Source organism: Aotus nancymaae, unplaced genomic scaffold (assembly GCF_030222135.1).
Source record: "Aotus nancymaae isolate 86718 unplaced genomic scaffold, 86718_ANA_hifiasm-v0.15.2.pri h1tg000007l, whole genome shotgun sequence".
NCBI classification, from domain to species: Eukaryota; Metazoa; Chordata; class Mammalia; order Primates; family Aotidae; genus Aotus; species Aotus nancymaae.
This window is the reverse complement of record NW_026988418.1, coordinates 27679606-27694523: the sequence shown is the minus strand read 5'-3', so window position 1 is coordinate 27694523 and position 14918 is coordinate 27679606. Positions and strand designations below refer to the sequence as shown.

The 14918-nt window shown below is 44.9% G+C and overlaps 1 protein-coding gene across 1 annotated transcript in view; it reads right to left on the bottom strand.

Annotated features, from left to right (window-relative positions):
• The window catches only part of CACHD1 (cache domain containing 1), a 226490-nt gene extending 212033 nt beyond the window's left edge, over positions 1-14457 (bottom strand). Inside the window, exon 1 of the mRNA XM_012442790.3 lies at positions 14212-14457. Coding sequence (XP_012298213.2) covers positions 14212-14457 — 246 coding nt within the window. The remainder of the gene's footprint in view (positions 1-14211) is intronic.
• Between the last annotated feature and the right edge of the window lie 461 nt (positions 14458-14918).

Here is a 14918-nt window from a genome sequence, read left to right as displayed (position 1 = left end):
GGTGGTTACCAGGAACTAGAGAGAGGAAGGAATGGGGCATTACTGTTCAATGGTACAGAGTTTGGGAAGATGAAAAAGTTCTGGAGATGGATGGTGATGATGGTTGCACAACAATATGAAAGTATTTAACGCCACAGAACTGTACACTTTTGGCCACCCCTAAAAGAGTTACTGGGAAATACACCAGAATTGACGAGGAATAAGAATCCAAATTCCTCACTTTGCATCACCCTTCTGCTGGTATGCTGTCAGCCACCTGGCTTTCTTTCAGTTCTTAAACTATACCAATGTCCTGTCTCTCAAGACCTCTACAAAGCCTCTTCCTTCTGTTGGAATGCTAGACCCCCTAAACCTCCCCCCTGGTTGGCTCCTCCTCCTTCTGCTATGTCCCCGCCCAACCTCGCCCCTGATTGGCTCCTCCTACTGCTAGGTCCCTAGCCCCTCCCCTGATTGGCTCCTTTCCATCACTGCTTCAGATTCCCTTTTAGAGTTGTCAATCCTGCTCGCCCTTGTCCAATAATGATTTATTGAGTAATTCTAAGTGCCAAGCACCATTCTACAGGAATATAGCATTGAACAATACAATGTTTACCTGTGAGAGGTTAGGGGGTATGATAAATACGAAAAGAAACAGGGTAGGAAACAATGAGGAAGGGCAAGTGAGGGTGCTATTTCAAAGAGGGTCGGCAAGGATACTTCTTGCTGTTCCGCAGCAAGTTCAAAGGTTCTGGGTCAGGAATGTGCTTGGAGTGCTGAAAGAACAGCGTATGCAAAGGGAAGGGGAGGTAAAAGGTAAGTTTACAAAGGTAGCAGGAGCCAGATCACATCCAGCTGTGAAGACCACCAGTAATTCAGGGTTTTACTAAGTCAGATGAGAACCTTTAGAGAGTTTTAAGCATAGATATGACATATCTGACTTACATTTCTAAAAGATCTTCTTTTTTGGGTGAGGGGAAGAGGGGTAGAGACAGGGTCTCACCATGTCGCCCATGCTGGTCTTGAACTCCTGGCCTCAAGGAATCCTGCCACCTCGGCCTCCCAAAGTGCTGGGATTATCAAAGTGAGCCACCACACCCAGCCCAGACTGCCCTTGGTACTCTCTCTCTCTCTTTTTTTTTTTTGAGATGGAGTTTTGCTCTTGTTGCCCAGGCTGGAGTGCAATGGCTCAATCTCAGCTCACAGCAACCTCCACCTCCCAGGTTCAAGCAATTCTCCTCCCTCAGCCTCCCCAGTAGCTGGGATTACAGGCATGCGCCACCACGCCTGGATAATTTTGTAATTTTAGTAGAGACAGGGTTTCTCCATGTTGGTCAGGCTGGTCTCGAATTTCCGACCTCAGGTGATCCACCTGCCTCGGCCTCCCAAAGTGCTGGGATTACAGGCCTAAGCCACCGCGCCGAGCTCCCTTGGTACTCTTTCTAAAGGCCCCATGTTTCCTTCATAACATTACTCAAAATGTACAATGTATATTTATGTATAAGATTATTTGTTTAATGTCAATTTCCTCTAGCAAGCTGCATATTCCATAAGAGTAGGAACCATGTCTCTCTCTTTGTAAAAACATGAACACAAATCCAAGCATACCTGACCTGTGTTCAATAAAGAATTGTGAAATGAATTAACTAATGAAATCTAACCTCTAGGATAAAATAGCTCCAAGTATATAGTTTGCAAGTACACATACATTTTTGTACTTTTTACATTCCTAAATGTAGCCCTACTTTCTCTAGGTGAATAAATGAAACATTAGAACCAACTAATACTTACAGTCCTAATGTGCTTACAGTCCTAATGTTCTTGATACTGTAGCAGACACTTCTACTCACTTGAAACATTCTTCTTAATCTTTAGTAGCAGATAAAGACCCAAGACATTTCATAGTAATTCTAAAGTAATGAAACGGACACATTAAACATAGTTGTAAAAGCTACATTTGTAACAGTAACTACTAAAAAGTTACAAAGTCTACCATTTAAAGGCTGCTGGGTAATGTCTGTGGGCTAGACATTTTTTGAGTCCTCATCATGTGACACAGACAGTGGTAACCATACCAGGACTACATCAATGAGTAAGTCTGTGCTCTTCCCTGCAAGAGCTCATGCTCTAATAAGTAATCTCCAGGATGTTTTACTGCTTGTAACTCTTGCCTACACTTGTTATCTGAATATGTGTAAATAAAGTATTTGTCTCTTTTACGGTCATCTGAAATTATACTATCTCAAGTTGAAAACACTCCTAACAAATCTGTTTGGTTCATAATTAGCACACAGGCTAATCCTTCTGAAGACTACATAAGTGGCAAATTTTCCCTTTTCACAAATGGTTCAGTGAAGCCAATTCTGGATCAAATAGCCAAGACTGCAACAAACAAACCAACCCAATCTATACCCTCCAGGTTTTCCCCCAAAACCACTCAGGGCAGCAACAACTCTGTGACTAACAGTCCCCTAGAAAGGAACAGAACAAGAGGCAAAAAGCACCGACTCTCTCCTGCAGTGGCCAAGGGCAGCTCTCGTTCAGGCACCACCAAACAGAATGTGGAAACCAACTCATTTCAGCACGTCCTGTCTTTGGGCTGTCATGAGAATACAGGCTTTAGAGAGAGCCAATCAATTAAAGTGGATTGTGTTAGGACAAAGCAGGTCAGTATTATCCTGGCAGAGGCACATGGAGTAATCTAAATGGGGGGAAAAAAATCCCATAAAATGAGTTGGCAAATGATAGAGAATGGACAAGAAACCCAGTAGGTCTTTCTACACTTCCAATCCCTAAGAAATGAATGCAATGAGCCCAGAAAAACTCTTAAAATATTTAAACACACAGACATATGCTACCAGTAATATGGCCATGAAAATATCCTGAAACCATTTATAAATACTATATATTTATATCAGAGATAATGATATACTTCCAATTTTCTTCTTCAAATATCTTTTCATGGTAATACATAGCATAGTAATTGCCAAGGGTTCATGGCTTCTCTGTAATATTTTTCTTCCCTGTATAGAATCCTCACCTTATTTTCAAGTGATATGGAAATAAAACTATTTTAAGCTGATTAATTATTTTATAAACAGAGTCAAGGCAGACTGATGAATCTATATTTCAGCATATTTATAGATCATTAATTTCTAGCCATTTGTTTTTTGAATTAAGAATTTTTTAAAAAGAAAGAAAGAAAAGTTGGCCACCATATACTACATTCAGTTTGTGTTTTTCCTTAACGTGCGCCTTATCAGCTCTGCCACAGCTGAAGTGATTCCAAATTGCTTTATGACACACTTGGATTTTCTCTCGCTAATAATTCCTCCTTCCTGCCCATGACTGGCAGGCTTCTTCCACACTGCAGTAATGTGGGACAGCTAATTATCTGCCAATCCACCTTGCTATTCCATACTTGGCGACTTTTATCTGCACAGGACAGCTGCACTCTCCGCGTTTGAAGTAAAATGTCAGTCTCTGCTAATGCAACAAGACTTACATCACTAATGATGTCTCCACACTTTGAAGAAACAACTCAAAGCCTAATTAAACATTCAGATTCATTTTCACTGGCTTGCTGATTTTCACTGTCCTTCCACCAGGGCCTTGAATAGCTTTAAAAATACTCCATGCAAAAATAAAATAAAATAAAAATCCAAGGGGAAGCAAGAAAAAAAAAGTGCTGCCGTCTTGGGCTTTGAATGCATCTTTATCATAACTGTTATGGTTGGAAGAGAACCAACACATTATCATGTACAAGATAAGAATTTACTCCCCTGGCTTCCAACTCTACAATTACAATAAAGCATACTATTTCCAGAGAAATATGGACCATAAGCTACTTTTTATACTCCCCACTCTAGTATTTAGGTGTTGAAACTTTTCAAACTGCAATTAACTCAGAAATCACTTGACCATGTAAATCTGAAGTAGAGAAAACCTACCTTTGAACTCAGAAAAAAAAGAGGGCAAGGCAAAGAAACATTTAAATGACATTTAGTTTGTTTCATGATTAAATTAAATGAACGAATCCTCCAAAGTAGTAATACTATTGTAATTTTCACCAAAAAAAAAAAAAAAAAAAAAAGGGAGAAGAGAGAGAAAGAAACAACTTCATATCCCTAATGACTAGGGATCTAGTCATATCACCTCCAAATACAAGGAACTTACTTAGGCACACAGTCGTTCCCAAAAGCAGCTAGTTACCAACTCACATTGAGAAGCCACTGCCAGCCACATTGAAATAGAGGGAAGAACCTATTTAAGAAGTAGGCATGCAGGCCAGGCACGGTGTCTCATGCCTATAATCCCAGCACTTTGGGAGGCCAAGACAGGTGGATCACGAGGTCAGTAGGTCATAAAATCCAATTTCAAAATAGAACTTTACCTGAAAATTGCAGGTGGAATTTTCTTCTGTGGCTTTTACATAAACAAACAGGATTTTGTTTTGTTTTGTTCCTTTTTTTTTTCTTCTGAGATGGAGTCTTGCTCTGTTGCCAGGCTGGAGTGCAGTGGCGCCACCTCAGCTCACTGCAACCTCCGCCTCCCGGTTCAAGTGATTCCCCTGCCTCAGCCTCCTGAGTAGCTGGGACTACAGGCATGCACCACCATGCCTAGCTAATTTTTTGTATTTCAGTAGAGATGGGGTTTCACCATGTTGCCCAGGATGGTTTTGATCTCCTGACCTCATGATCCACCAGTCTCGGCCTCCCGAAGTGTTGGGATTACAGGCGTGAGCCACCATGCTCGGCCCAAATTTTCTTTTCTAAAGAAGAATGTATACTACTATGTCAACTTTCCTTCTCCATTCTAAGAGAAAAATGAGGTACCTACAGTATAGTATCATGAAAAGGGTCAAAAAAACGAGTCTAAGACCAAAACATGAGTTCTACATCTATCACTTACTACTGGTATGATCTCCAGAGAGCCACTTCCTTGGTGGGCCTCAGTTTCTGTAAAATGAACATTTGTAAAACAAGCAGGGCAGACCTGACTATCTCTCTGGTCCATCCCAGTTCTCATAGCAGCCAGTGATCTGTAGATCTGAGAGGTCAGGGAGAAATGGCACGTCGAGGCAGGCCTGCTAAGCCTGGATCTGTACAACTCCTGAGGAGGGACCACACTGGGTGGCCAGCCTGTCTTTGGACTGGAAGCAGGGAGACCACCTACAGGCTCAAACTGGACTTAGGGAGGCAGAATCCAGAAATGTAGCAGGCCTTGGCAACCGGTGACTGCTGAACAGTGTCTGAGTCTGAAATCACTTTAGCTGCATTTTCTAGGTTCTAAGCTTTCTTCAGATTTTTGTTTCTTCTCCTCAGAGCACATCACCTCCAAATACAAGGAACTTAGGCACACGCAGCAGCTGGTTCCCAACTCAAACATTGGGAAGCCACTGCCAGCCACATCGAAATAGAGGGAAGAACCTATTTAAGTAGGTATGCAGGCCGGGCACGGTGGCTCATGCCTGTAATCCCAGCACTTTGGGAGGCCAAGGCAGGTGGATCACAAGGTCAGAAGATTGAGATCAGCCTGGCCAAGACGGTAAAAGCCCATCTCTACTAAAAATACAAAAATTAGCCGGGTGTGGTGGTAGGTGCCACTGAATCCCAGCTGCTCGGGAGGCTGAGGCAGGAAAATCACTTGAACCCAGGAGGCAAAGGTTGCAGTGAGCCAAGATCACACCACTGCACTCTAGCCTGGGTGACAGAGCAAGACTCCGTCTCAAAAAAAAAAAAGTAGACATGCAAAGAGAGAAAAATGGCATACTGGCCACATGCTTTAAGCCCTAATCCAGTCCTGCCCAAAGATCTACCCCAGACAGTTCAATTGCATAGGGCAGTAGCTTCCTTTCTTGCCAGTGTGAGTTAAGCATTCTGCTGCCCACCATGTAACAAGTCTTGTGACATCAAGGATCCAAGATATACTCCCCAGCTTGACCTGTGCTTACTTCTCCCACCTCTATTTATGCCCTTTCTTCCCTCTATCTCTCTAAACTCCAAAACCATCTTTCCACTCATCAAAGGTGCTATGCTTTTCCTCAAAAAAGGAGCCTTCTGGGAAGTCCACTCTTTGACTAGCAACTGCTGCCTGCCAGAATCCCTCTGTGCCCATAAATAGGTTAACATCCCTGACACTTTCTCCAAGCGTCCCGAACCGCTTCTCATAACATTCACTACATCAGAAATTAACTGATGGGTACCTCAAACCTAACATAGTGCCTGGCACCAAGTAAACATTCATCTGTGTTGAAGTCATTATGATGACAAGGAGCTCATCTCTCAAACAATCCATTTTAGAACTCTTCTATCAGAAAATTCTCCTTTGTATCACAAAGAAATTGGCTTCCTCATAACCTGCACACAAGCACTGTGCTTTCTGGAACACACTGAATAATTCTAACTCAGACACTGCAAACTGGTAGCCTCTGGCCCTACCCAGCCTGAAGACATGTTTGGTTTGGCCCACATAGTGTTTGTTGTTTTTTTTCTAAACTGAATTAGTTGCCAAATTTTTCAGAATAAAGATGTTTTATTGAAAAAACAGATACCCAGCTTCTCCTAAGAAACAAAGTCATGTGACAACATTGGACCCACATGGCTACTAGGCAACAGTAGCTGAGTGGTCCTGTCCTCCTTCAGCCTTGGCACATGCCCTGCAGCTTGCAACATCCAACACCACTCCCTGCTTACCTACACCTGGTCCACTTCATTCATTTTGTCTAACTGACCCCTAGAAACATGAATTAGATATAGCAACCCCCCAACTCATAGGTTGTACTCTAGATCCCATATTTTAGCATTTCTTTCTATATTGTCTTGAGCTATCCAAGTTGGTTTAGCCTCTCTGGATAAGACAGAGCTCTGGGGTTTCAGGGGGAGGCACTGAATGTCCTATATTACGCTCAGCCTCCCTGCAATAAGGCACCCAGTGAATATTTGCTGACAGACTGATCAGAAGACGTTATGTGTTAGTCCAGCTCTTCCTCTTCAATCCTCCCCTCTTCTCTCCCACTTACAGCTTATCTTGCTTAGTCCTTTTCTGACTCTTGTCTCTTCTGCAAGGGGGAAAGAACAGGGATAATCAGTAGATATGGTTCATGTTGCAGCAGTCCGATGTGGGTGCCTAGACTATATGCCAGCCTTTAAGAAAACAAGGACTCTCCCAGCCTTGTAGGGAAAGCCAGGCATGAAATCGAGGGCCAGACAGCACAAGTAGGGACAGACCCAGAGGAGCTTCCCCAAAGAAGCTCGACATTACATCTAGCAGGTTGGGGAATTTGCTGGCCAAAGGTATTAGCTAATTGGCAGAGGTCTAGGAGACTCAGCAAGGGTTTTATTCAGGCACATCATCATTGTTAAAAAATGTGGCCTAAACAACCTCCAAAATATTTATATTTATTTGTCAATTGTAAATTTTATATGCTAGTGTACCAATATATTATATATATCATAAAACATTACAAACATAGAAATTAATGAAGGATACAATAAAAATGTCATGATGAGATTATTTGATGCCTGGAATTTGCTTCAAAATAATCTGGGGGGAAGAGCGTGTGGAGGCAGAGGTAGAGATGAAACCAGCCTGACCATCAGTTAATAACTGTCTAAGCTGGGTGAGAGGTATGTGGATATTTTATTTACCTTTGTATATTTTTAAATCTTTGTAGTTTAAAAGTAAAGAAATACTTAAAGAAAATGCCAGGTCTAGCATTTTCTTCAGAAAGCCCCAAGCGTGGTTTTGTACCACATCCAAAGGTATGGTTCACAGAAACATACCTTGAAAACCTGGGGACAGAGGATTGACCATATTGAAATCTGCAGGTCTACAAATTAGATTTCAGTTTCATTCAGGCTCAGGAGCTACATGTTTATTACCTTCCAGGTTCTGTGCCCTTGCACTAAATGGACTGCTCTCATAGGTTGTCTTGTTGTTGCTGTTGTTGTTTTGAGATGGAGTTTCGCTCTTGTTGCCCAAGATGGAGTGCAGCGGTGCAATCTCGGCTCACTGTAACCTCTGCCTCCCGAGTTCAAGTGATTCTCCTGCCTCAGCCTCCCGAGTAGCTGGGATTACAGGCATGTACCACCACGCCCAGCTAATTTTGTATGTTTAGTAGAGACGGGGTTTCTCCATGTTGTCAGGCTGGGCTCAAACTCCTGAGCTCAGGTGATCCATCCTCCTCGGCCTCCCAAAGTGCTGGGATTAGAGGCATAAGCCACCACGCCCGGCCTGCTCTCATATTTATATTTCTGTTTATTGACTGTTCCTACCTTAGGCCCTGAGCTAGACACTTGGTTATCCTTTAAAATATATTTCCCCCCATTAGCTATATGAAATACAAAGACACTGAAGTCAGAGTGATTTAATAACATGCCAGAAGTTACACAGTTAATAACTGGCTGAGTCAAAATTCTTGTCCCTGTTGTCCCTTCATATTTTGAATTTCAATAAATTCTTACTCCAAAGTCCAAGCAGATCCAAAATAAATCCCACTCCCCCTAATACCAAAATTCCAGTTCTGCAAGGTTCCTGCCTGCTCATCCACTTAAGCTCAAGGAAGGAACTCCTCAAGCAGCAACCAGAAATAGCACCAACAAGTTACAAAGTGTAAAACCATCTCCTCTCCCTCCCCCAAGTCCTTCCAGACTCAAGTACTATTGGCAGGAAAAACATAATAAGCACAAGGAATAAGGCCAGCTAAGATAGGCATTAGTGAAAAGGAAGTCGAGGAAGTGCTAAGAACAACAGAGACAGTTTATCAGAAGTCATTTAACATGCTTTTTCTTGGGTTCATTCCTAACAAGTTCAACTCAGAGTCATCCATCTGTCAGTGGTCAGTTTTCTTCTACTCCAAATATCCATTTTCAAAAGAAGGCACAGCAGTTTTTCCACTAAGGTTTATACAGTACACAAGGCATAGAATCAAATCACATTATTTGCAAATACAGGTGATTTTTCCTTTAAAACCATTCTATATTGCATAATTACACATTCAAATCATTCTAAACCAGTCCTGTCCTGATATGATGCATGTGATTTAGAGGAAATTACACATCTTACCAAACATGACTGCAAATCAGCTTGCAGTTATAATAGAGCCAGCAAGATATTTATGTCCAATAACCACAGAAGCTCTAGGATAATGGCCAAAGAAATGAGACATGAGAGCACAGGAGTCAGAGTCCTGTTCAGGTGTTCACGATACACCAATTACCTTGTCCAGTGCCACCAAAGGAATCAGAAACATCTGATGAACTACTGATTTGGCTACGCTTCATGTTTGAAGCTGCGGTGCTGCTGCTGCTGCTGCTGCTGCTTTCAGGACTGGCCTCTGTGTGTGGACATTTCACTGAAAAGGATGATGGGGAAGAAGCTAACTTCCTTGACTTCACCAGAGGAGCTTGGGCAAGGATCTTCTACGCTTCCATAATATCTTGTTTCTCTCTGTGCCACTGCACTAACCCACTGCAGTGTAACACCTCTATGCCTCTCGCTAACCACCTGTATCATAATGTCTCTTTTTGCATCTATTTCCATCAGTAGTTGAGAGAGTAAAGGCATGGGCCAGGCTTTGGTCACCTTTGATTGCCAGTTTAATCTAACCCAAGACCCTTCATAGAGCAGAAGCTCCCCAAAAGTTTGTTGGATATATGGGAAAATGAATAATGCAGGACAGACAGGGTGGCTCACACCTGTAATTCCAGAACTTTGGGAAGCCAAGGTGGGAGGATCACTTGAGGCCAGAAGTTCAAGACTAGCCTGGCCAACAGTAAGACTTCATCTTTACAAAAAATAACAAAATTAGCAGGGTGTGGTGGTATGTACGTGTAGTCTCAGCTACTCAAGAGGACTGCTTGAGCCCAGGATTTTGAGGTTACAGTGAACTATGATCACATCACTGTACTCCAGCCTGGGAGTACAGTGATCATCTTAAGAGCAAAGACCCTGTCTCTTAAAAAAGAAAAAAAAAATCGAATAATGAATTAGTGCATTGCTGTTTTACTGCATACAAAGAAGGCTTGCTCTTTACTGCCAGCTGTAGCCACTATTTAGGACAATGCTTTATATCTTGGAACTTCTGCTCTAGCTGAGTCCTTCAGTTCCAGAATATACTCTGTTCTAGCTGCTGCATTTTCTTCAATTGGAGTTGAAGCTCCAGTTCTTGCTGCTGGTATTTCTTCTGCCCTGACTGGAAGAAACCCTGCTCCTCCCTCCCTCCCAGGCCCCATCCAGCAGCTGTCTGACCAACCTGCTGGTCTGTCTGCCAAGTTCATGGTAAGTGTGCCCAGCCCAGCAGAGTTGTGTTTGAGCTAACATCAAGGCAGGCATACTGGCCATGTGCCAGGCCCTTGCTGTTAGGAAGACTGTATTGTCATATAATGTTAAATGGGCCTTATAAGTGCCTGGCGAAATGGCTCCCAGAGCCAGATATGCCTTCTAACAAGCAGGCATTGTTACTTAACTGGTTTACCTGTGCAATCTTATCTCCTCCTCTAGAACATAAACTCCTTAAGGAGCTATGCTGGAAAACGTCCTTGTAAAATCCCCTGAATACCCAGTATAGAGCTCCATGCTCAGTAACCTTTCAATAATTATTTCTCCATTTGAGAACAACCGCATCCATCAGCATTTCTCAGCCCCAGCTTAACATTAACAGGTGCCTTTACCTGCACTATTTCCTTTAAGTCCACAGAGTAAATCTCAAGGCAGAACCACCATCCTCAATTTTACAGATAAAATCACCCAACTTGCAAGTGGCAGAGCTGGAATCCAGGTCTCTACCTACCCAACATGGGGTTCTGGCTCTTTCCACTCCACGATGCTGCTTGATAAAAACTTGTTGCATGAATAAATAGGCAAAAACAAGTCTCCCTAGACACGGCCACGTACTGCTCCCAGACCTCAACAACACCATGGCTCCTCTGCACCAGACCCATGGGGAGATGTTGATTAGGTTTTTGACTTCTATCCATGATGTATCATGTCTGCTGCCAAGGGAACAGTATTCAGTGACAGCTTTCCCAAAGCACTGGCAAAATTGGTTGGCACAACTTATTTAAAGTTTTTTTCTTTTTTTAATTTTGTGCATTATTAAAGAAGAACAACAAAAATCATGAGTAGGCAGCCCCCATTGGAGAATTTTCCAAGAAAATCTTCAAGATGGACGCTTTTCAAACTGTCTTCTCTAACAGCAAGTGCAAAAACTACATCATGGGAAACTACAGAGATGAAAGAAGGCTAGCTTTCCTTTTTTGTAAAATTACCCCCTTGCCTCTTGAAATGCTGCAAAACAACAGGCCTGGTTTGAGGGTTACTTTGTAATTTCTCAAATTAAAATTGTCTTTGGAGAAATTCAGCAGAAGCATATACAAGTCCAAACATTGACTTTTTACCTATAAAGAGATCTATAGAAGGTTTCTCATAAAGTGAGATGCTGTCCTGAAAGGCCTGTACTATGCTCAAAATACCAAGGTCAAATGAAAGGAGTCAATCCCTTAAGCAAGGGAAGACATTCTTTTCCAAAGAGACACAATGGTCCCCCTCTCCACCCCCACCCCGGCCATCTTCGTAGGAAGTCCCACCTTAAAGCCTATATATGAGGCTTACCTCTGAAAAACAGATTAGCTCCACATCTATAAAATCCAACATGCCGCAGGGAGGGCTATATAACCTACACTTTAGGTAACTAAACCCACATAATTTCAGACCCACTGAACAAATCCCAGAGGTTTACAGAGGAGAATGTGGGGCTCAAAATCTTCGTTCTAGGGCCAGAAATCTAACCAGCATTGATTTTTTTTTTTAACCAGTCTAACTAAATTAAAAAGATACACTTTCTGCAATTTTCCCAGATAGAAAGAAGTGGCAGATCAATGTACAGCTCAAGAAGTGGAATTTAAATACAGTATGTGTGTCTCCTTTCAAAAAAGGAGAGAAGCCACTTCACATTTTGCCAGACAAAACCCTGTCCACAGGAGGTCTGTTTCCACAATGAGGTTGCAAAGGTGTTAGAAAGAGGCCAGTTGGGAGGAGATAAAGGGCCATTTGGGCATAAACCCCCCACAGATCAGACCTTTTTTTCAGAAGTGTCTCTTTTTCAACAGGGAAGTCTTTTAAAACTACATTTGCTTAGGATCCTTACCTGAATGACAATGTGTTGGGATCCAATTTCACCTTTTGTCAAGGACTGGGTGAGAAACATTAAACGGCTGTCAGCATCTTAGAAAAAGCAAGTCCTTAGATTACACAGAAAAAGCGAGGGTGGGATGGGGTGGGGGAATCCTAAGATTTCTGGTCCAGCCCTAGTGATGGAGTGAAGGTAGCAAATGCCTACAAATCCTACAAGCAGAGTCCACAACTCCAATATATTCAGTTTCCTTTATTAAAAGAGGTGCCTCAGTGCAAAAATACAATTCTGTTTGTGCTCTGAATGGAAACATTCACCACTATTTTTTTTAATTCTAGTTTTCTATCTTTTCTAAATGTCACGTCACTCCTAGGAACTCAGCAATAATCAGAAATCCGAAAATGCATATGGAAAAAATTACAACTGAATCTGAACCCGAAAGATTGGCACAGTTGATGAATCTTAAAAGCTTATCTATTATTATGCAAATCAAGAAAACCCAACTCCCTTGCACTTCAGGGCCGGGTGTCTGCAAATAAATGCAAAATTACCTTTCAAAACCTATCCACTCCTCAATCTCAAGTCACCCTAAAAAAAAAAATCCCAATGGTCTTAAAAGGTCTGTGGAACTTGCCTTAGGAAAACTGTAACCTCTTGGGAGGAGGCTGGGGTGAAGTGGGAAGAAGAAGGAAGAAGAAAAGAAGAAGGAGAACAAGAAGAAAGTAGATGAAGAGGAAGAAGAAGGAAGAAAGAAGAAAGAGAAGGTGAAGAGAAGAGGAGGAGGAGGATGGAGAAGGAAGAAAGAAGAAAGAAGAGAAGAGGAGGAGGAGGAAGCAGAGGAGGAATAAGCAGAAGAAGAAAGGAAGTAAGAAACCTAAATCCCAAAAGCGACTCAAAACACCTCTCCCGGTGGGAGGTGGAAGAAGTGGTCACAGTAGGATGGAAATCAGAAACCTATTCCAAGAACGCATTCTTGCAAACTTCGATCTTTAGAAGACCACATTCATCACCATGATTGTTAGAATGTATAAGAGAATGGTGTTTGTTTACCTAAAAATGTTATAGCAAAGGTTTCAGGCTGGGAATGTCATCTCAACCTCTCCTAATCTAGTGGACCTTTACAGCCAAGTGGATTAAAGTAACAGCGGGACAGAATCTCCAGATGGTTGTGTTTGGCAATTTTTACTACTGTTGGTCGTGAGTAACATCATCAGGATTCCTTACTAGCGGCGGGCAGTTTTTCCGTCAGTCCCCTTTCCTCTCCCGAGGAGTACGGACATGATAAACAACCGAGAGAAATGGGAATCTTACTCACTTTGCTTCTTCTTTCCTCACACCAAAAAGGTACACACGAAACAAAAATCATACAGCAGACAGCACGCAAACGACAGCAGAAAACGCGGAATGCAACAAAAAGAGTCCTGAAGCAGGATTAGAGTCGGGAGTCTACTCGCAATCTACCAGGCCAGCCCCTCCCCCATGCTCCCGGGCGGGGAAGGGAGCGCGGAGCCCTCTCTGAGGGCAGCTCTCCGCCGGGACCTAGGTGTCCCTGGAGCAGCTGCATACGTCGTGGCGCCTTCCCTCCCGGCGCCCATCGGTGCGCCTCGGTCGGGGAGACGCGAGGACGCGGTCAAAGGGGTAGGGGTGGGGACTTCGGAAAATCGTCCGAGCCAGGCGGGGCTGGCTGCCCTGGGATGGGGACACAAAGAGGGAAGGGGAGTTTGTAGGGGTGGCAGGGTGAAAACAAGCCTACAAGGGAAATATGTGCAAATTAGAGAAAAGGTGCGAGGAAACCAGAGAATCCTGGACAAGACGAAGGAGCCGGTGCTCGGAAGAGACGGGGCTGTGCGGGGTCAAGTGGGTTCAGTGCAGAGGGCAGGAGATTCTGCAGAGGAGAAAGGGAGGGGTAGACGAGTGCCTGGAAGAAGAGTTGGTGTATTGTCGGGGGTCTGTGCAGAGGACAGCGGGGTCCGACGGGAAGCGGGCCTCCGTGCATGCAAGGAGCCGATACACACAGTCCAGGGGACTTGTACCGCGGAGTGGGATGGGGCTTTGCGCAAAGGAGAAAGGCGGGATGCCTGCCCAGCTCGGGGGCCACTTACCTGCATGGTGACGACCCCCAGCTCCTCGGTCGCCAACCTCCGCATCTGGCTGGCCAGCACTTGCGCCTCGTTCAGGATGGAGAAGTCGGCTTCGGCCCCGGCGCCCAGGAGCCAGCACGCGACCAAGCAGAGCAGCCTGAGGGGCGGCCGCCGCGCCCGGGCCCCGGCGCTGCCAGACAAGCCGGGACCACGGCGGGCCAGGGCGGCCGCCCCGGCCGTCTCCTCTTTCTCCTGCTGGCGGACCATGCTGCCTCCCCCCACTCCCCGCCGACGGGCGACGGGCTTCGGGCGCGGGGAAGCGGGGAGGGGGCCGTGGGAGGTGCCCCCAGGGCCCGCTCGGCGCACCCCGAAAAACTTTCTTCCTCTCCAGCAGGCTCAGCTCCGCGCCGCGGTGGCGGCGGCTCCCAAACTTAGGGGGCGCCCGGCTACAGCGCGGGAGCGCGGGCGGCCACCATCGCGGAGCTCCGCGGCGGGCGGGGGAGGAAACGACCGCCCGAGCGGTCCCGGGAGCCCGGCGCCCACTCAGCCCCCGCGGCGCAGAGGGCGTCTCGGAGAGCCCGGGCACCCGCAGGCCGGAGTGCGCGGGCCGCGAGGCTGACAGTCGGAGTCGGAGCCCGAGCCGAGCCGCGCAGCTCTCGCTTCCTGCGAGTCCCGGCGCAGCGAGCAGGCGGCGGCGAGGGCGGGCGGCGGCCCCCGGGGGAAGAGGA